Genomic DNA, 20,885 nt, shown 5'->3' with positions numbered 1-20,885 from the left:
TTTTTCCCATCAGGATCGTAATGTACGAGCACATCAACAAGAAGGACTACTTCATGATCAGCCCCAATGGCGTGATGTCAGTGTGTGAGGATGTGCATGACTTTGTGCCACTGGAGCGCTGGGAGCAGGAGTACCACTACCACTGCAGGTTGCTCCGCATCCGCACCTTCGCCCTCTTCAAGAAGTGGAAAGCCTTCCGTGTCTGGCGCGCCAATGTTCGCTCCAAGAGGATTCACAAGAACAGGAATTCCCTGCAGCAGCATTTGTTTATTGTCAATGAGGTCTGTGTTTGTGTGCAAGCATCTGTGTATTGAGATCCGGCCTTTACCACCTAATCAGTCTTAATGGTCTTGAAGATGGTGTACTATAAACTTAATTTATCCTCATTGAGAGAGACAATCTTTGAGGTTTAAAACTTTGATTATGGGAAAGATGCAAGAGTAGCGTGGGTGTTATTTTGTCATAAACTTGTTTTTTTGTGTGTGTGTCTCATGCAGTCTCTACGTCCTGCACTGATAGACATCAGGGCAGTGTGTTATGGGATCAGTGACTTGGGCCTGTGTCGCATGGAGAAAAACCACACCTACACGTTGCAGGAGTTCCAGGAGGCCCAATACAAACAATTAGAGAAGGTGCGATCACACACATTTATACATGGATGGGTGGAGACTTTCGAGCTAACAAACAAGAACACACGTGTTTATTATTGTCAGATGTCGGCTAACCTGGAGGAGTTTCAAAACCTGGTAAAGGAGGCGGCGATGCGTGCTTGTCACACCGCCATGCAGGAGGCCGGATACCCACCTGATGACCACAACCTGTCTGACCCAAGTGCGTACACTCTTACTGTATGCCCACACACATAGACCATGTAAATAATACTGTATTAACAGTTGACAGCAGTCAGTGAGGGTGTTTGTGTGTGTGTGTGTTATAGAGAATCAACAGAATATGAGCTATATTGAAAAGATCAGCAAGAAAAACCATTGTAAACGCCTCACCTGGTGGGTAATTTGATCTCTTTCCCTTTCAATCTCTCTTCTCTCTTTCATTTTATGTCTACCATACATCCATTTTTTTCAATTGAACACATCAACAAAAACACACACATCACACTTGCCCCTTCCAACCCTTCTCCATCTCCCATCTGCCCAGCTTTGTCCGTCTGGTTGACTACCTGGTCGTCAACACCATGCACATCCTGATGGTGAACTCGTCGGCCGGGCTGCTGGCTGTACTCCAGGAGCAGGTAGACAGCACGCCTAGTCATGCCATCATCCAGAGCTGGGGCCAACCTGAGGCCACCACTACTCCTACTGAGGAAGAGTTGGATAAAAAGGTAGGGCATCCATCCAATAGTATGGTAACAATAAAGACACTGAAGCTATTATCTCCACCATAAATCAAGTTCTCCAACCAGTACATGCCAGATTTCAATTTTGAATTGAGAATGTGTGCGTGTGTGTGTGTGTGTGTGTGTGTGTTTGTGCGTGTCTTCATCAGTTTGTGGTGTCAGACGGCAGTTCAGAAAGCGCCCCCGTCCTGCCCATGTTCATCTCTGAGCTCATGCTGGACACAAACACGCTAACCTACCAACCCTCTGAGGACAACTTCCAGGTTTGTGACCTTTCACCTCCATGCCATGATGTCATGAGCTGTTACACTCTAGCACTCTAGCAGTTGTTTAATGTCCATCCATATTCCTACCCAGAGTTTGTGTGTGTTTGCGTGTGTACATTTTGTTCAATCTTACAGGAGACTGTAGCAGAGATCATGGGGCGGTTCCAGAAGACGGTGTTATCAGTTGATAAACTCGTACCAGATCCCTGTTTTGATTCATTCACACAGCCCATGATCAACAACATGGTACTAAAAACCATCACCACCTCCACATTACAGGCCTGATGTTTACATTCAAACTGATAGAATATTTCTCAATGTGTGTTTTGTTGATATGCCAAAAATTTAATGAAAATCAATATAATATATATATAATATATATATAATATAAATATAAAATGTGTGCGTGTGTGTTAAATTCCAGGATTTGGAAAAGACATGTGGAGATGGCCCCTGTCTGGAATCCATGCTAGAAGATGACAAACACCTTCAAAGCATCATCCAAAATATCAAGGTCACTAGATGTATACCATTCAGAGTTTGCTCACATAGAACTTTTCATTTTGCAACTGCCCGTCATTTAAACGCTATCTTGAGAAGGTAGTTGGTGCCTGGTTATACTGTATATGTAGAAGCCTAATCTGTTGTCTGTCAACATTTCCCTTCAGGAATCACTTCAGTTTGCCTTTGACTCGGCTAACATGTACTCATGCACTTTTGAACCCTTCCGACTGTTCTACAAGGAGAATGAGAGTCTGGATCTGGATGCACTGCGACAGCATGATCATGGTGACAGTCAACATCATCATCATCACCATCATAATACACCTCCCACTGAACTGATCTATGCTCAAAGAGCAATCTAATTGAAAATAGTGTTTATAGAAATTTTTCACAATAAGGAAGAGTTTTCATGAACCTGATTAGAAGTCTTTTATCGGAGGGAAAAAAAAAACTTAAAACTTAAAAAGATTTGTCAACAACAAAACCATCAATTTAATTATTACATGCTTGGAACAGGCCCATGCCTTTGTTGAATATTTGCTCTAATAAGGATGATATTTTGGTTTTCAAGTGAAGACAACACATGTTGACTGCTTCCTGCTGCAGGTGTTTCCTTCTTTGGCGAAAGACTAGAGAAATACCACAGGGAGCGTAAAGAGGCACTGGCCATCCAACAGAAGAGACACCTTGGCTTACTGCTGGTGGACACCACACAGCTCAAAGACAAGCTCATATCTTCCCCTCTCCGCTGTCTGGAGGTCAGGACAACACATCCACACACACACACAAATACATACACACCTATTCAATAGAAGTTTGCAGTAACACATCATTAGTTTTAAATCAGTATGCATATTAAAGGGGCAATTCACCAAAAACCAAAGCAGAAATATTTTATGTATTTCACACACATATCCCAAAACCTTATAATTACACAACCTTGTTTTGGTTTAAGAATTATGGAGAGTTTTTGACTGTAAAATTGCCCACCAAATGATCTTACCTAGAGGACACTGAAGCCTTTCTGTGTTAATTAAAGTTCACTGAAATGAAAATATAAGCAAGATCCAAAGCCTCAGTGAGGAATATTGTTGGAAAATATAATTTCCAGTACAACCAAATATTTAATAAACTAAAGACCATAGCAGGAATTTTAGGGGGTGTGGGAATCAATTACACCCTTGACAAAATAGGTTTATGAATAAGTGGTGATATGCCTTTCCAATATTATTTGAATAACTTGCTCGACACAACAAGTCAGCATATGTGTGGTGTAAACCTTAACCTCCCTGGCATGTTCTCCACTCCAGGTCATCAACGAGATGCTACCCCTGCTGGCCAAGAGGAAGCTGGATGCCATCATCGCTGAGGCTCAGGACGCCCAGTTGAAACTGGAGTTCATCCCCTCTGCCACCACCGGGTTTGTCGACTCCCTCACTTTCCTTGATGAGATACAGGAGAGGGTAAGACATACATTTCATATTAATGTCAGACACCACATATTTACTAATAAATGCAGAGATTTCTATCTAAATATGTAAATATGTAAAAACTTGTATAAGCGGTTCTCTTCTCTTCTCTTCTCTTGTCTTGTCTTGTCTTCTCTTCTCTTCTCTTCTCTTCTCTTCTCTTCTGTTCTCTCTTCTCTTCTCTTCTCTTCTCTTCTCTTCTCTTCTCTTCTCTTCTCTTCTCTTCTCTTCTCTTCTCTTCTCTTCTCTTGACTCTACTGTACTTTTTCCGCTCCTCCCTCTAACCAGACTGAGGTGCTGCAAGAGCAGCAGGAGACAGTATGTCAAATGTACAAGCTGATAAACATGTACTCAGTGCCCACACCACCTGAGGACTTTGCGGTTTTCACCACCCTGCACCCTTCCATCAACTCAATGCACAACACCATCGAGAAGGCAATGACTGAGAGGGACTCCAACATGGACAAGTTCTGCACCTTGCTGCAGAACGACATCAAGGAGTTGAACAGTGAGGTCACAAGAGTCAAGCTAAAGGCACAGGTACATACAGAGATTGTGGTAATGCAGAAAGCAGGTATTTTCTGTTATGGAGACTGATAATTCATTAGATAGTATTATTGCATGTCATGTCTGGATAGATGTGACTTGAATTTTATCATGAAACATATAATAATATATGGGATCCATAAAGACAAAATCTTTCTCAGTTTGATCCTACTGTGGCCATAGACTCACATGGGTCATCCAGGTACTTGAAGGGTAGCACTAACTCACTAGCATTACTATGAGTCTCTCTTATGCCTGTTCCCATTCCAACATTACTTATCCTTACCATTTCACAGTTTGTTGACAGCGGAGACAGCCAATGATGTAAAAGTTGACATGGCTATCATTGCATGAAAATAGAAAATAGAGTTCTAGATTTGGTTCACTGATAATCTATGATCTAACAATACTTGGTTTGGATGGGACTCTACAATGCGAGCGTGTTTTTCATGCTGAGCCGTGTCACTCAGTGACATATAGATGTTTCTACTCCATTTTGACTTGCTTGTCTCATTGTGGATTTCCATGTGTAGGATCATCAAATCCTGGACATCAATGCAGACTCCTCTAAAGTGCGTCTGCTACTGGAGGAGATCCAGATTTCCCTAGACGAGTTACAGGCCCAGGCCTTAACCTACACCTCCTACCAGAAGAACTTCAAGGTACTGTAATACTAGAGTGTACACCAGTGGTTTTCCTATTCATTCAGTAGTAGAGGCCCATCATAGCAATGAACATGGCCACCCTGCTAGAGAAATAAATGAAAAACAAAACAATAAAAACAAAACACTGCGAAAATAAGCCTTTTTACCGTAAAAGAGTGTCCCAGTCAAGTCAAAACAGAAGGAACAAAACTGGGTCCAAAACAGGAATGGACATGTAATTAAAAACATACATTTACCCCAACCAACACTGTAACCAAAAACACTGGAACCACTGGTGTAAACAGTCATTGTCATAGCAGGTTTTTTTTAACCTACCAGCTGCAAATTAATTTTTCCCCTCCACCCTCTGATGAATATAGGTGGAGGTGACCAAGTTTGAGGCCTTGGAGGATCTGAGTGTGGACGTGAGGCTGAAACAACTGCTGTGGGACTCTTTAGAGGAGTGGGACTCTCTACATGATGGATGGATGCAGGTGAGATATACAAATCCACTCACACATGCATACACACTTAACACGCATATGCACACACATATGCACAGCCCCCATCCTTTCTCAGCTTGCCTATGTGTCTATGCTTGTTCATCCATCCCCAGAGCACATTTGAGCAGCTGGACCTGGAACACCTTAGCTCACAGGTCACCAAGTATGGCAAGCACATCAACCAGCTGGAGAAGGGCCTGCCACTCAACAGCGTGGTGCCCTGCCTCAAAAATAAGGTGGACGACATGAGGCAGAAGGTGGGTAGGACAAAGCACTGTGCAGGGATCACTGGTAATGTGTGTAGAGCATGTGACAAATGACCAATTTAAGGCTATCGTTCACTGTAGTCCACATCAAAATGTGGACTACAGGGACCAGTGATTTCGCCGGTGGGTTCTGACAGTGGGCAGATGGTTTATGACTGTATGGAATCATATTGGTGTGTGTTTCCTCCAGCTGCCTGTGATCACTGACCTGCGTAACCCGTGTCTGAAGTCCCGACATTGGGAGATCCTGGAGGCTGCTGTGGGGGCTAGTCTGGCCACAGAGCATCTCAGTCTGGCTGTGTTGGAGGAGCTCAACATCTTCTCCTATGGCACGGAGATACAGGAGGTAACACATAAACACACATACACATTTGTCTTACTAAACTTCCATTGACTACATTCATTCCCGAACACTTTACCCTAATCTTAACCCTCTCCACTACATGCCTGACCTTAACCCTTGCCCTAACCTAATCCTAATCCTAATTCTAACTTTAACGCTAAACCAAAATCCTAATCTCAACCTAGCCCCTTGAGCAAGTATTGACCGAACAAAATGACTTCACTTCACAAAAAAATGTCCTCATTCTTAAGGTCTGAAGGTCTAAAACTCAAACTGCTTCTCACAAGAAAGTTCTCACAAACACTCAAACACACACACACACACACACATTGGACACGCTGAACATCTTTAAATCTGACCTGGATAAACAAGACTGACATGACCTTTGTCCTCTAGGTGTCAGGACAGGCTTCAGGAGAGGCTTCACTGGAGACCATCATCAAAAAGGTGAGAGGAAGGGGGGGATATGTATGTATATGTGTATATGCCTGTCTATATCTGTTGAGGTAGTAGAGGTAGATGTGAACTCTACCTGCCTTTTTGGTGTTGTTTATGGGTTGCTTTTTTGCCCATATATGAATTAAATTTGATTGAAGTAAAATTTGACTGTCCCATAGTACAAAATGACCATCATACATCTGCGGGGGTTTGACTGGGTTGTTGATCAATACTAACGAGTCAACAAATACTTACCTCGGTGCTGAGATCACCCCCTCCAACCCCTCCCCATCACCCCCATGACATACATACAGTACATAAAAGTCATACATTATTTTATATACAAGCCTTGCATGCCACATTTTAAAAATGTTGATGGATATATGTATATCTTGCCTAAATGAACAATCAGAAAATATTTAATTGTGTCTCTTGGTCCTCCCTAATCTTGACTTTGACACGTGGTGTTTGTTGTCTAACCTGTGACCTTCTCCTGAGCCGTGCAGGTGGAGGACTCGTGGAAGGCCACAGAGTTCACTGTGCTGTCTCACCGTGACAAAGATGTCTTCATCTTGGGAGGCACTGATGACATCCAGGTAGTAACACACACACACACAACATACACAGGCTACTATATTTTAACACACCAGCAGTGTGTGAGTATTGGCACAGGCCACAAGTTAAAGCCTTTAAATATTCCACACTCTTTTTATGTGTGTGTGTGTGTGTGTGTGTGTGTGTGCAGGTGCTCCTGGATGACAGCGCTATCAATGTGGCCACAGTGGCATCCTCTCGCTACGTAGGTCCCATCAAGGCCAGGGTGGTCAAGTGGCAGAGACAGCTGGCCCTCTTCAGCCAGACACTGGTAAGGGCTTGAAATAGAATAGAATAGAATAGAATATTGTTTCACTTGGCTGCAGGCAATTCTTCTCAGACACTGAATAAGGCTTGTCCTACATGAGGTCTTTTTCAACATCAAAAACTTCAACAGAGTTGAATTAATTGAAAGAAAAAAGAAAATGAGAAACTGCTCTTTGATATGGAACTTACATTATCCAACCTTTTAGGTCATTATGAGGTGGATCATAATGTATTCTGGTACAGAATATGACCTTGTTAATGTATACATCAATATCACTCTGCTGAGATGTGTCATAAATACAGAGTTTCACTTTGGATTTGGTCTCAAATGTTGAGCACTGGCTCTCCCTAGTGGCTGTATATAATAACTCAAAGGAGAACAGCCTACTGTAGCTTCACAACCTGTCAATAGAAATCATACTGTATTATTAATGTCTACCAAGTTCCATGTTTCAATTCGTGCGAGGAAAGAGTAACAATAGGGAAAAGGTGAGATGTAACTTTTTGTAGCATCTATGACATGCCACACTGTCATTTCTTAATTTTTTTTATCTCCTCTATGTCTTCTTCCCTCCCTCCTCTTCGCTGACTCTCTCCCTCCATCATGTGCTTCGTACTTCCCTCCCTCATTCCCTTCATTCTGTCTTCTCCCAATCTTCTCTTCCCTTTCTCTTCTATTCCTTTCCTTCTCCCTTTCCCTTGCACCTCCTGTTCACCTCCCTCTCCCTCCCTCTCCAGGAGGAGTGGCTGACGTGCCAAAGGAACTGGCTGTACCTGGAGAGTATCTTCTTGGCCCCAGACATCAAGAGGCAGCTGCCTGCTGAGGCCAAGATGTTCCTGAAAGTGGACAAGTCCTGGAAGGAGATCATGTGGAAGGTCAATAAGCTGCCCAATGCCCTTAGAGCAGCCACACAGCCAGGTGGGAGACCATACAACACACATGTAAAGACTCATACAGATTCATACACACAGCACTAGCAGGTGTGCATAGACACACATGTGCACATTCATATGCACACACACAAAGAAAGGCAAACAGACAAATACATGGCAACAGACAAATACAGGCAGATGGCCACAAACACACACACACACACTCACATAGGTAAACGCATGCACACACACAAGCCCCTCCTCCTTTTTTTCTACACAGGGCTGTTGGAGATCTTTCAGAACAACAACGCTCTATTGGACCAGATCCAGAAGTGTCTGGAAGCTTACCTGGAGTCGAAGAGAGTCATCTTCCCCAGGTACACACATACTCCCAAACTTTAATATGCACATCTCTTCACAGTGGGTCCTGACTCCTGGATGATAAACACACTATGGATGAAGTGTAGTGTGGAGCACTTTGTCTGACATATATCCCTCTCCTCTCCCTCCCAGGTTCTACTTCTTATCCAACGATGAGCTGCTAGAGATCTTGGCCCAGACGAGAAACCCCCAGGCGGTGCAGCCCCACCTCAGGAAGTGTTTTGATGCCATTGCACGCTTAGAGTTTGCTCTGCTGCCCCCACCATCTTCCAAGGCTGTAGGAGCTACGCTGGATGCCGGAGAGCAAGAGACGGTCTACAGCAACGACATCCTGACAATGGTCTCCCCTGAGGGAGAGAAGGTCTGCTTTGATTTATACTACACACCTTTGGTCATCATTCTCTCTCCCTCTGTGGTTCCCTCTGCCTATCTTTCTCTTGTCACAGTCTTAGCTGAGAGTGAGATAGAGAGACAGAGAGAGAGAGGAAGAGCGAGAGAGAGAGATGGAAAAAGTCTTTTAAATATACTCTCAGTCTTTCCTGCTCCCCTTCTCTTTCTCTGTCTCCCACTACCTCTCTCTCTCTCTCTCTCTCTCTGTATATATGTGTGTATTTCTAGTGGACATCCAAAGTTTACACACAGTTTATGCACCATTTTAGTGGTGAGAAATGAAAAACCTGTTTTTACCTTGATTTTTCTAGTTGCTATATCCTAACTAATGTCAAAAAAGTCTTATTTAATGGGTGTTCATTTTAAGTCTCAAGAGAATTGGAAAGGGTGTGTAGACATTTGATATCCATTATATATACCTCTAATAATAAGATTGCATAACTGATCTTTTGCCTTGTGTGTGTAAGTGCAGGTGGGTTTGACTAAAGGTCTGAAGGCGCAAGGTAATGTGGAGGATTGGCTTGGCAAGGTCGAGGAGGCCATGTTCTCCTCACTGCGACGCCTCAGCAAGGCTGCCATTGCAGACTACCAGGTGAAGTCCAGGGAGGAGTGGGTAGTAGCCGGACACCCTTCCCAGGTACACACACACACACACACACACACACACACACAGATGCATACAGTATAAACTGAAGTTGGAGACCAGTGCTTTTCAAACTTTTTCTCTGGTAACCCACATAACCCAAAAATGACGTATGTGGTATTGTGTGTTGGCTAATAGGCTTTTTCCTTATTTTTAGTCTAGTGCCAGTAATTTCCCCAGAATAAGAAGGAGACCTATTGTAATCTTCCAGCTGCACACCTTTGTGATCTGACCAAGACTTTAAGCGGTGCTAACAGACCTAATACATTTTGCAATGGATCTCTATCATTTCAGTTGATGCTCAGTGTTCAGTCCTCTCCACTCTCATATAGCAATATAACCATCAGTTTGTGTGTGTTTCCACCAGGTGGTGCTGACCATCTCCCAAATGATGTGGTGCAGGGACCTGGATGGCTGCCTGGAGGGAGACCATGACCACTTTGCTGCCCTGCAGGAATTTGAGCTCACCAACTTTGATGTAAGACACAGTAATTATTGTGATGTCATGCTTTGTTCTTATAGTTGTTAGGTTGAAATTCAGGCTTGAGAAAACAAACCTAAACTCTGTATTTCGCCCAAGAACTTTCATTTGTGTTTGTGTGTGTGTGTGTGTGTGTGTGTGTGTTCGTGTCCGTGCACGTGGGGATGTGTATTCCAGAGGTTGAACGCCTTGGCAGCATTGGTGCGAGGCCACCTACCCACTTTGCACCGTAACATCATCACTGCCCTCATCACCATCGACGTCCACGCCAGAGACATTGTCACCGATCTTGTCCGTCAGAAGGTACTGTGGTAGGACTCACACTCAATCCAAAACAACATGTTTCCCTTAGGATTTTTTCCAGCAGCGGTGCGCATGTGTTTTGCAGAGGTTCTCAGGTTTATCTGTGACTGGATTCTATGCGCGCACACACACACACACACACACACACAAAAATAAATAAAAAAATAAATAAATTAGGACATCACTTGTTAATGAAACCAATGAAATAGAATATAAAGAACAAATGAGTCCCTCAGAAAAAAACCCTCCTTTTTCAGCAGGCTGTTTTGGGCGAGCTAAGTTGTAATGATACCTCAGCCAATGTTGTGTGCTGCTGAGAAAAGAATCAGACGGGAGTAGCAAACAATATAGGAAGAGATTCTGACAACGGCCCCTGAAACATTTATTCAGTATATCCAATCTGTATCCACCAAACCATGTTTGCTATATCTTTGAGATATTAATTTGAAAAACAGAGATTGTCACAATCCCACTGCATTTGAAGTGTAAGGGATAAACGTATGAAGGCTATGAACAGCACTGCGGTCTTCAACGTGTCTGCTGTCAAATTATCCCCAATTGAGTCAATTTAACACATAAAGCACAGTGCGCTATATTTTGCTGAATGCATCACAATAACTCTGTTGTTTGATATCTTTTTAATCGAGCGAAAACATTTAATTTTTGTCAGTGGGAGTTCACGTTCAAGGCTAAAGTAAATGAAACCCGGGTAGTGCAAACCCAGCAGTCATTCAGTTTCATGTCCTGTTATGGCTTGCAAAAGAACAATTTTATGCTGATTTTTCAAATTAATGTTGGTTGCTAGTAACATAGGTTTCAAACAAAGTTCTGTATACTAGTGGACCATTTGCCTTTGAGTAGCGTATGTTTGTAAAACTCGATGATCTCATAGCAGTGGTGCATGGTCAGTTGATCAGAAAGGACTACTCACTACATTTAACCACTCACTACCTTCTTGGTGTCCTCTCCAGGTGGACTCCAGCTCTAACTTTGAGTGGCAGAGACAGCTGCGATACTACTGGGACCTTGACCTGGACAACTGTGTAGCCACCATGGCTCTGTCTACATATGTCTATGGCTATGAATACCTGGGAGCCTGCCCCAGGCTGGTTATCACACCACTTACGGTAACACAACATAGATGCAAACACACACACACATGCACACACACTTCCTATAAACAGCCACGGTATATTGACATTAGCAAATGGCTGTAGGACCCCAATGTAACATGGATGACATCATGGCAGATTTGAAAGGTCACAAGCCTGGATGTTCTCCTCGATGGTAGCTTAGAGTGTGTATGTGCAGTATTAGCCGGAGAGATGAACAGAGATGAACACTGGACTCACACAGACACAGAAACACATACAGTATTGCATATTTCTATCTCCGATCTTGTTTATTCTCTCAGTTTTGCTCACCCAACCGTATGTACATCCCTCCCCCCTGTCCTGTATGTCGCTCCCTGCCTGTATGTACAGGACCGTTGCTACTTGTGTCTGATGGGGGCTCTCCAGTTGGACCTGGGTGGAGCCCCGGCCGGGCCAGCAGGGACAGGCAAGACAGAGACCACCAAGGACCTGGCCAAAGCCCTGGCCATCCAGTGTGTGGTTTTCAACTGCTCTGACGGACTCGACTATAAGGTCAGCCTGGGGGAACTGTATTCCTTTTTGCCCCCCATCTGACCATTGTTTGTTTGTCCATTCATTCTTTCATTCATTTGTCTTTTCATTTATCTGTTCCTTCATTTATTCCATCCTTCCCATACTAACCCTAGCACTTTTTCTCCCACTGCATACAATTTCCTTGTAACTGTGTTTTGCTCTCACTGTATTAACTGTGGAAAGCTTGTAGGCTTTGCCCTGTGCCTCACCCTGACTGTACCCACTAGGAAATGCCACTAGATGGCACTGTAGCAAAAGCAGTCAAACCATACGGCCCTGTGCCAGTTTAGGCACTGATGCACGTGTGCAGAGCCATAGTTGAATCTTCCTAAAAACCTGGCCTGAAGCCAGATTTCATCACTTGTTCCATGTTCGTTCAGCCATTCTTCTGTAACTTGTTCCTGCCACATCAGTGGCAATTTAGCCAATGTAAGTCAATATCCTGTACTCAGCTAGTCAGAAGCCAGTCAGAAGTAATCTAACAGTAGTGTCAAGCTTGTAGTCAGTTCCACACAATGTATTAACGTGAGAGTCCCGGCTCAGCTGGCTTGATCCAAGATGGTGGCATGCCAGTGAATCATAGTCTACTGCCTGATTTTAAATGATTAAATCAACACAACAAAGTATAAAATCATAAATCTATATATTATATCTGAATTTAAAAAAAATTACAACTTGCATTTTTACCAGCATTACATTTGCATCAACATGTCTTGGGTTTGTCCACTACTGCAACATCCCCCTGCTCCATTGAGACTTTGACTCACCCACTTCCTGACCCCCCTGGGACTAGGTCACTGTTGGTGATTAATCTTTTCTATAGCATGTTTAATTTTATGGATTACCCCCCCCCCCCGTCTCTCTCTCTCTCTCTGTCTTTCTCTGTCTCTGTCTCTCTCTCTTTCCCCTCTCTTCTCTGTCTACTTCTCTATTATTTGCTCTCTCTTGCTCTCTCTCTCTCTGTGTCTCTGTCTCTGCCTCTCTCCCCTCATATGATTTTTAATAACTAGTGCAAATGGTCAAATCTCTTAATATGTAGGCAGGCTGAGGAGTTTGCTATAGTCAAGTTAAATCAGGTCAAGTTTATTTGTATAGCCCTTAATCAGAGTTATAGTATCAAAGGGCTTCACCATGCCCACATTATGAAACAATAAATCAAAACGATGAATGAAAACGACACCTCCCTACCATAAACCCTCAATGAGAACAAGGGAAAACTTGCACGAAACTCTCATAAGGGAAAAAAGGAATTGGTATTGATTTAATAAGGGAAATTGAACAAATAATGGCTTTTACCTGGATTCGCCTTATCAGTTTATTTCATAAAAAGAGTAAGTGTCTCTAATATTTTGTACATTCAGTATAAGTACATGCATAATTCAGAATTATAGAGATATGTGTGAAATAAAGTTCAACTACAGTATAACCCGTTGGTAACAACTCTACTCTTCCCCTCATTATTGGTATGTCATTCTCATATTTTTAACCAATCACATTTCTCTCTTCCAGATGATGGGGCGCTTCTTCAGTGGACTTGCCCAATCAGGAGCTTGGTGTTGTTTTGATGAGTTTAACCGTATTGACATAGAGGTTTTGTCTGTCATCGCTCAGCAGCTCATTACCATACGAAATGCTAAAGCTGCTAAGGTACGCAATTACTCACACATGCTCTCTCTCTCTCTCTCTCACTCACACACACACACACACAAACCACAATTTTTCATCATTTCTCAGTTAACCCTATGTAACCCCATACACAGCTGTCCAGGTTTAGGTTTGAAGGCCGGGAGATCAAGCTGGTGATGTCATGTGCCGCTTTCATCACCATGAACCCTGGATATGCTGGCAGGACCGAGCTACCTGACAACCTCAAGGCTCTCTTCAGACCCATAGCCATGATGGTGCCAAACTATGCGCTCATCGCCGAGGTAACAAGCTATCTGTGTGTGTAACCTTATGTGTACGCCTGCTTATTTTCTCTGCTAATGATTTTTCATTCTCTTGTTTTTCTCCTCTCCTCTCCTCTCCTCTCCTCTTCCCCCTCCCTCCCTCCGTCCAGGTGATTCTGTACTCGGAGGGTTTCGAGTCCAGTAAGACCCTGGCTAGGAAGATGACTCAGATGTACAAGCTGTGCTCTGAGCAGCTCTCCCAGCAGGACCACTACGACTTTGGAATGAGGGCCGTCAAGTCTGTCCTGGTCATGGCTGGGTCAGAGACACACACGCTCATAAACACACACCAACACGCACACACAAAGGCACACACCAACACATATACCAGCACACACACACACACACACACACACACACACAGTCATATTTGAGTCCATCAGAGCAACAAGTCATCTTCAGTGGGTAAAATGATCTGGCTGGGTGCAGAACTCTCATATATCCAACAAAGATTTTGATGATGGGGCTGTAGGAAGCGTACAGGAAGCTGTAGACTCTGTACCAGTGATGACTCAGGCTAAGATTAGAGGGTAAGTGCTTCTGACTGCTGAAATGACCCCATTCTTTCTCGCTGTGACTATGGCAGATAAAAGGAAATGAGCACTTTTCCAAAGAGTGCCATCTGCGTGAAATTCCTTCACTGAGCCAAATGCACACTGTTCTGCACATGGCCCTTCATCGTTCAGATCGCTTTTAGATTAATAGAGAATGTATGGGTCTTTAGATTTTCTTATTTCCTCACTCATCTTCTTTCCCCCCCCCACATATAGACTTATTTATTGATCATCTCCTAGTGTACTGACAGAGCTGACGTTCTTATTTTATAATGTATGTGTTGGGGTTTATAGCCATAGATGGTGAAGTTAATTAATATATTGATCCACCCTCTGTTATATGACTTTCTATGGGTTTTGCATAGTGAGCCTAAACTATGCCCATGTCCTCTTATAGCTGAATTATAGGCATTACTCTGTGCCCATAGAGCTGCTGCAGTAGCTGCTGCTCAACTGTTAACTGTCACAGTAACAGTTGAATTCACCTGAGGCTGAATATAAGCGGACATGACAGTTTCTCCTTAGGAGTGAATTGGACAGATTGCCATTTTGGAGCAGAGCTGTAGTAACTGTGTATTGTATTAAAGGCCTGTGTGTGTGTGTGTGTGTGTGTGTGTGTGCATATGTGTGCGTGATCTCCTCTAAGGTTCTCTGTCTCACAGCACATATTTTTTGCCATCTAGTAAATCCATCTAATGGCCCACATATTTCACCTGCCTTGTATGTGTTTGTGTGGACTATGCATGCATGTGTGCATCCATGTATATGGTGTTGTCAATGACAGTGACAGTGACAGTGACAGTGCTTCCTTCTATTATTCATGAATAAATCCGAGAACAGTCACTGGGACGTCATCATCAAACCTAATTAGCTGGGTTTTTAAAAGGAGACAGAGATGGATGACTAAGTGTGGTGATGTAGGAAGAGATGAAGGGAGAGAGAAGGTAGACAAAAAATAAAAGGTTTGGAATGAACAACTTTGGATACAGCAAAACACAACTCTTCCTGGTTTGCGTAGGTGCATATATGGATTTGATTGGATGTTCTTGACCATATGACCACATGATATGTAGAGGAAGTCATGCTTTTGACTGTTGTAGAATGGTTATTAGCTAAAGCTCTGGGGACTGTTGTAAGTGGCCTGTGATTCATTGTCTGTCTTTCCTAGATATTGCACCTCTGAGTCTGCTTGTTCCACACCAAGCACACATTCATTATCTCCCACTCTAATGACTCTAATGTTTTTTACTCTTAATAGAATCGAGCCAGCTTGTTGTGAAAAGCAGGTTTCGCAGTATTGAATCCTCAACTCTCACCAGCTGCTTATTATCTTGACTACATCTGTATTTGTAATGAGTCTATTTTGCACCAGTGGCACATTCATTAGCCCACATTCTAATGACTTTTTTCAATGGAATGAACCTGCCACTGGGTTTGATCGCATACACTAAACAAGTTTTTCATTAGATTATAATTTTTCTTTTGCATTTTTCTGACATTGGCATTTGCTTTGTATGTCTATATCATATCCATCTTATGTTATTTAATGACATCTGCATCAGATGTCTGTCCTATGTTTTCTAATATAGTATACCTGAGAGGACGTTCTTTTCCAAGATTATGTGTATGACGTTGAAGCAATAGTTATTAGGTGCAGCTGAGTTGGTAATAACGATGAACAACATGTATACTGACTGACAACATTTGTGCAAAATAGTATGACCATGCAAGAAAAAATAAAACAAGGATAAAGCAGGAGAGATCCTTAGCTAACTCCTTGGTTACCAATAAAGCACAGCTAGCCATGCTTTATGCAAATTATTAGTGTGGTTGGAACGCCTCTGTGACTAATCAGATTGTTTGTTTGAAAGTAGGCTACTTGATGAATGGCCATACTGTGTTAAGTAGTGATGTGTCTGTCCTCAGATCCCTAAAGAGAGAGAACCCCAACCTCAGTGAGGATGTGGTTCTTATCAGAGCCCTGAGGGACTCCAACCTGCCGAAGTTCCTCACCGATGACGCTGTGCTGTTTGGGTAAGCCTGTCAGACGCACCCACCCACACACAAACACACACACACACACACACACACACACACTCACATACAGTATACACACACATTTGTGCTTCTTGCACCATTGCATTGCCAGGTTTTTGGTGAGGAACTAAAATTACTCTCAGACTGGAACTTATGTCTAGTGCTCCAAATGCATACATAATGGAAAGGAATATCACATTGCATTTTTATACTTGATTACTAATAGGAAAGGCAGTGATAAGGTCTAATGGAGTCAAAAAAGTGTCACATGTGAGAACAACTGTTTTGTGGTGGTTGTGGGTGTGTGTGACATCTTTTTCCTTCCAGTGGTATCCTCTCAGACCTGTTCCCCGGTGTGTGTATCCCGGAGCACGACTATGGCGTGTTACACTCCACCATCCTGGAGTCTCTTGTCAAGCGCAACCTGCAGCCTCTGGCTAGCATGACCAACAAGGTACAAGTGGAGAGAGATGCTTTACTTTTGTGTATTAACCTGTGCATTAACCTATATAAAAGTATTGCAAGCACTCAAACACATAGGATGCACTTTAACAGCTATCGGCGATATACCTTGTATTTCTGAACCCATTTTGTTATTTGGAGGTCTATTTTTCTTATTAGTTATATTATAACTATTATATTAGTTGAGATATCTTTCAGCAAAGCTGCAGTGCAGAAAATGTTCTCTCACTCTGCCTACTTCTCTTATTTATATCACTTCCTTTCTCTCCTTCACTCTCCCTTCTCTCCCACCAGGTGATCCAACTGTATGAGACCATGATAGTGCGTCATGGTGTGATGTTGGTGGGGCCTACAGGTGGAGGAAAGACCACTGTCTACACCATCCTGGCAGACACCCTGGAGACCCTCCACTGCACAGGACATGGGGCCAACAACCCCTTCTATCAGCCCGTCAAATCCTACGTCCTCAACCCAAAGTCTGTCACAATGGGGGAGCTTTATGGAGAGGTAGGTGGATGGGTGGATGGGTGATGGAAGGATGGATGGCTGCTTCTTCTGCATGTGGCTGCCACACCTACCATTCTCTCTCTCTGTGTCTCTCTCTCCACTCACTGATACCTCCCTAACCTCTACCCGTCAGGTCAACACACTGACCCTGGAGTGGCGGGACGGCCTGATGGCACTGAGCGTACGTGCGGCAGTCAATGACACCAGTGACGACCATAAGTGGATCATCAGCGATGGGCCGGTAGACGCCCTGTGGATTGAGAACATGAACACCGTGTTGGACGACAACAAGATGCTCTGTTTGGCTAACAGCGAGCGAATCAAACTCACCCCGTCCATACACATGGTGTTTGAGGTTAGAGAGTGAGGAAGAAGAGACATTTTATGTTTTGTCTGGTTAATGGGTAGCATTTCAAACTCATGCTATTAATACACGCAGTGTTTGTTAAATACGGGTCCAAGGTTAAAGGGCTAATGCTTTCAATACAGGATTGATGCTGTCTGTCTAACTGCATAATCGCACATGCACTTAAAAATGAACTGCATAAATTCATGCTACCTAGAAAATTGAAATAGGGTCACATGTGCAACTTGAGCTAGGGATGACACACAAAGGCATGCTGGATAGATCGGTCTACATATTCACATAGTTCCATTTTCTACAGCTGGATCACTTAAGCTATTCTATATTATTGCAATAATACCCTAGAGACCATTCTATTCTGTGATTGTGGGTACAATGGTCATGCAGTACCAAGTACCAATGACCACAGTAAAGAAAGTCCTCAAGGGTGTTACAGGTTTTATATACGGTTACCAACAGATGTCTACTGACTGAAAAGTTTTCTTCAATGTAGTTAACATACAGAAGAATTTAAAAAATGGACAACACAAAAAAGATTGCTAACTGGCTCCCCGGTACCCACTACAGTTGGCAGATTAACCAATAAAGCAATATCAGCACAGTTGGAATGCATGTTTGACCAATTAGATTGCATGGATGAAATTATGCATCGTCTGTAACCTTGTGTCTCACAGGTCCAGGACTTGGCGGTGGCATCCCCAGCCACAGTCAGTCGCTGTGGGATGGTCTACATCGACCCAGATGAGCTCAAGTGGATGCCCTATGTCCAAACATGGATCAGTGGCCTGGGAGACAAGGTAATACACATTGCTATAATTATTATAATCATATCATTTTTTTTCAACATACAATATACAGGCTGGAAAGATCAAAATATGCTTTTGAAAGTGGCTGAAGGCATATTCATTGTAATAGAGGTTTGTCCTTTAGGCTCGGCAGATAACAGCTCTCACAGCATTATATGTTTATATAATTACAAATTTTATACTTTCAGATTAACTTGCAGTTTTAACATGTGGTTCCACATATCAGTGTTTGTGTGTGTTTATTGTGTTGATTATATCTCTTTTTTTTTATATATCAGGTCGTAATAGCCATGTCCATAGCCATGTCTTCATGATCACATTCCAAGCTGTGGGCATGAGTCAAGCATCAAACACACTTCCCCATCCTTTAGATCGCTGACTACTAGTGTTTCATCTGTCCTTTCCATTGCTCTCATATTCTGTGTGTGTGTGTGCATCTGTGTCTGTGTGTGTGTGTGTGCGCATTGGCACATGAATGGTGTGGTGTGCCTGTTAGGGCATTCTAAGCAGCAGAACATCAGTGTCAGCATAAACACTGATAACAACATATCACATCAAAGTTGATTGCTTGGAACATTAGCCCTGAGCTTTTTAGGGTGACCTTACATCACAATGAGAGTGTGGGCCATCTCTTTCAACTAGCTCGCTCTCTCTCTGCCTCTGCATATCTACTGTAAATGGCTGAGGCTCTGCTGTTTGTTGACAAGGCCTGCATAGTTCTTTCGATCTTTGATCTGTGCTCTTGTGGGCTCTGTTGTCTCCCCTGTTTTTGCCTCCTCCGGTTTTCTCCCCACCTTTCTCCTCCCACCTCTGAGTATTTCATTCTATTGTGCTACTTTGAGCAGGTCTCTTTCAAGACAAAGTTTATTTTTGGAAGGGATTTCTTCTCCTAGTTTCTGTGGTGTATTCTGCTTTGTCTGGTTTGTTTGGTTTCAACAGTTTCAATAACTTTGTATAGAGGTTTCAATGAAACTTCACACTAATTTCTTCCCCGCTATTTTAGCTGAGGGAGTCTCTCTCTCTCTCTCTCTCTCTCTCTCTCTCTCTCTCTCTCTCTCTCTCAAGCCCATTGCCATTGCTTGTGTACCTGTTCAGGTTGCTTCAGCAATTATGTAGATAAAGGTCTCCAGTCAATACCTAATTCCCCCCTCCGCCTCCATCCTTCTGTGCCTCCCCATCCCTTTCTCCCTCAACCCATCCCTCTCTCCCTAGCTGCCAGACCCAGTGCGTATATACCTGCTGCAGCTGTTTGAGCAGTATGTGGAGAAGGGTCTCCAGTTTGTGTTGAAGCGCTGTTCCCAGGCCATTGGCCAGGTGGACATCAGTAAAGTCACTACCCTCTGCTGCCTGCTGGAAGCACTGCTGCTGGGCAAGGGAGGGCCCAACCTCAAAATGGTACATTAAACAGTGAATAAAACCATGACCTTAGTCCATTTGTGCATTGCTAGTACTAACTGATCTATGTGGCATAATGACACCATTCAGACCACAGTAGGACACGTGTATAGACCTCGTGAGTCTGACGGCCACATGCCCAAATATGGACTTACAGTTCCATAGCGATTTCTCTATGGGGAACATGAATCGTCCCTGTCACAGTCTACGTTTAATGCAGGATTTTCAAACTTGGTCTGTTTTTACCGACGTATATTTATGTCTCTAACGGCACTGGATCCGTTGATTTCTGCAGTCGTTTTCTAGTCCAAGCCGTATTTTTGCTAGCAAAAAGCGAAACATTTTGGCACATATCATTTGCGTCACCTGGTGGCTGGACTCCCTCTCTCTCTCGCTCTCAACATCTAAGCAGCAGACTGAGAAGTTTGTTCTGTGACAGTCATGATATAACGACGATGACAACTATATAACTTTGTATTCCTCCTTGGCACAATAACATACCTTTCGTTTGCGCTTACACATCCTCTTTTCTTTTTTCTCTCTCTTATTGGCAACTGACCAGTGTCGTTTGGTCATGTTGTGATGTGATTGCCGTGAATTGCTTCATGATGATTGACAGTTTAACGGGCCCTGCACTGCTGACTGCTCTGCTCCATCAGATCAAGTGAAGAGGCGTCACTCTGCTCACTATGTAAATGTATTTAGCCTGCTTGTTCATTCCATTTACGTTTTTGCCCAGGAAGGCCTGTCAGAATGTAAGCCATATATTCTTTAGAATTTGAGAGAGAATTTTAGAGTTTGTGGACCGAAGCGTCAGTGGAATGATTTTAATCGTGTAGACCAAGTAAATACATTTATATTGTGTGCAAGAGTGGCACT

The 20,885-nt window shown here is 43.2% G+C and overlaps 1 protein-coding gene across 1 annotated transcript in view; it reads left to right on the top strand.

The window, feature by feature from the left end:
- Nucleotides 1–20,885, top strand: part of dnah6 (dynein, axonemal, heavy chain 6) — a 69,099-nt gene that overhangs the window by 900 nt on the left and 47,314 nt on the right. The window contains exons 3-38 of the mRNA XM_078289957.1: nt 14–281; nt 498–632; nt 714–831; nt 938–1,004; nt 1,156–1,358; nt 1,529–1,617; nt 1,756–1,866; nt 2,045–2,134; nt 2,289–2,409; nt 2,731–2,882; nt 3,435–3,587; nt 3,882–4,133; nt 4,673–4,801; nt 5,164–5,277; nt 5,400–5,543; nt 5,743–5,898; nt 6,292–6,342; nt 6,840–6,929; nt 7,079–7,198; nt 7,933–8,113; nt 8,348–8,444; nt 8,581–8,809; nt 9,311–9,475; nt 9,849–9,959; nt 10,140–10,265; nt 11,237–11,392; nt 11,750–11,911; nt 13,442–13,579; nt 13,693–13,860; nt 13,992–14,140; nt 16,362–16,469; nt 16,800–16,926; nt 17,229–17,441; nt 17,575–17,796; nt 18,480–18,602; nt 19,824–20,006. Coding sequence (XP_078146083.1) covers nt 14–281; nt 498–632; nt 714–831; nt 938–1,004; nt 1,156–1,358; nt 1,529–1,617; nt 1,756–1,866; nt 2,045–2,134; nt 2,289–2,409; nt 2,731–2,882; nt 3,435–3,587; nt 3,882–4,133; nt 4,673–4,801; nt 5,164–5,277; nt 5,400–5,543; nt 5,743–5,898; nt 6,292–6,342; nt 6,840–6,929; nt 7,079–7,198; nt 7,933–8,113; nt 8,348–8,444; nt 8,581–8,809; nt 9,311–9,475; nt 9,849–9,959; nt 10,140–10,265; nt 11,237–11,392; nt 11,750–11,911; nt 13,442–13,579; nt 13,693–13,860; nt 13,992–14,140; nt 16,362–16,469; nt 16,800–16,926; nt 17,229–17,441; nt 17,575–17,796; nt 18,480–18,602; nt 19,824–20,006 — 5,221 coding nt within the window. The remainder of the gene's footprint in view (nt 1–13; nt 282–497; nt 633–713; nt 832–937; nt 1,005–1,155; nt 1,359–1,528; nt 1,618–1,755; nt 1,867–2,044; nt 2,135–2,288; nt 2,410–2,730; nt 2,883–3,434; nt 3,588–3,881; nt 4,134–4,672; nt 4,802–5,163; nt 5,278–5,399; nt 5,544–5,742; nt 5,899–6,291; nt 6,343–6,839; nt 6,930–7,078; nt 7,199–7,932; nt 8,114–8,347; nt 8,445–8,580; nt 8,810–9,310; nt 9,476–9,848; nt 9,960–10,139; nt 10,266–11,236; nt 11,393–11,749; nt 11,912–13,441; nt 13,580–13,692; nt 13,861–13,991; nt 14,141–16,361; nt 16,470–16,799; nt 16,927–17,228; nt 17,442–17,574; nt 17,797–18,479; nt 18,603–19,823; nt 20,007–20,885) is intronic.

The sequence above is a fragment of the Centroberyx gerrardi genome, chromosome 3 (genome assembly GCF_048128805.1).
Source record: "Centroberyx gerrardi isolate f3 chromosome 3, fCenGer3.hap1.cur.20231027, whole genome shotgun sequence".
In the NCBI taxonomy this organism is placed as follows: domain Eukaryota; kingdom Metazoa; phylum Chordata; class Actinopteri; order Beryciformes; family Berycidae; genus Centroberyx; species Centroberyx gerrardi.
The sequence above is the reverse complement of the archived record's forward strand: the minus strand, read 5'-3'. Positions and strand labels throughout refer to the sequence as shown.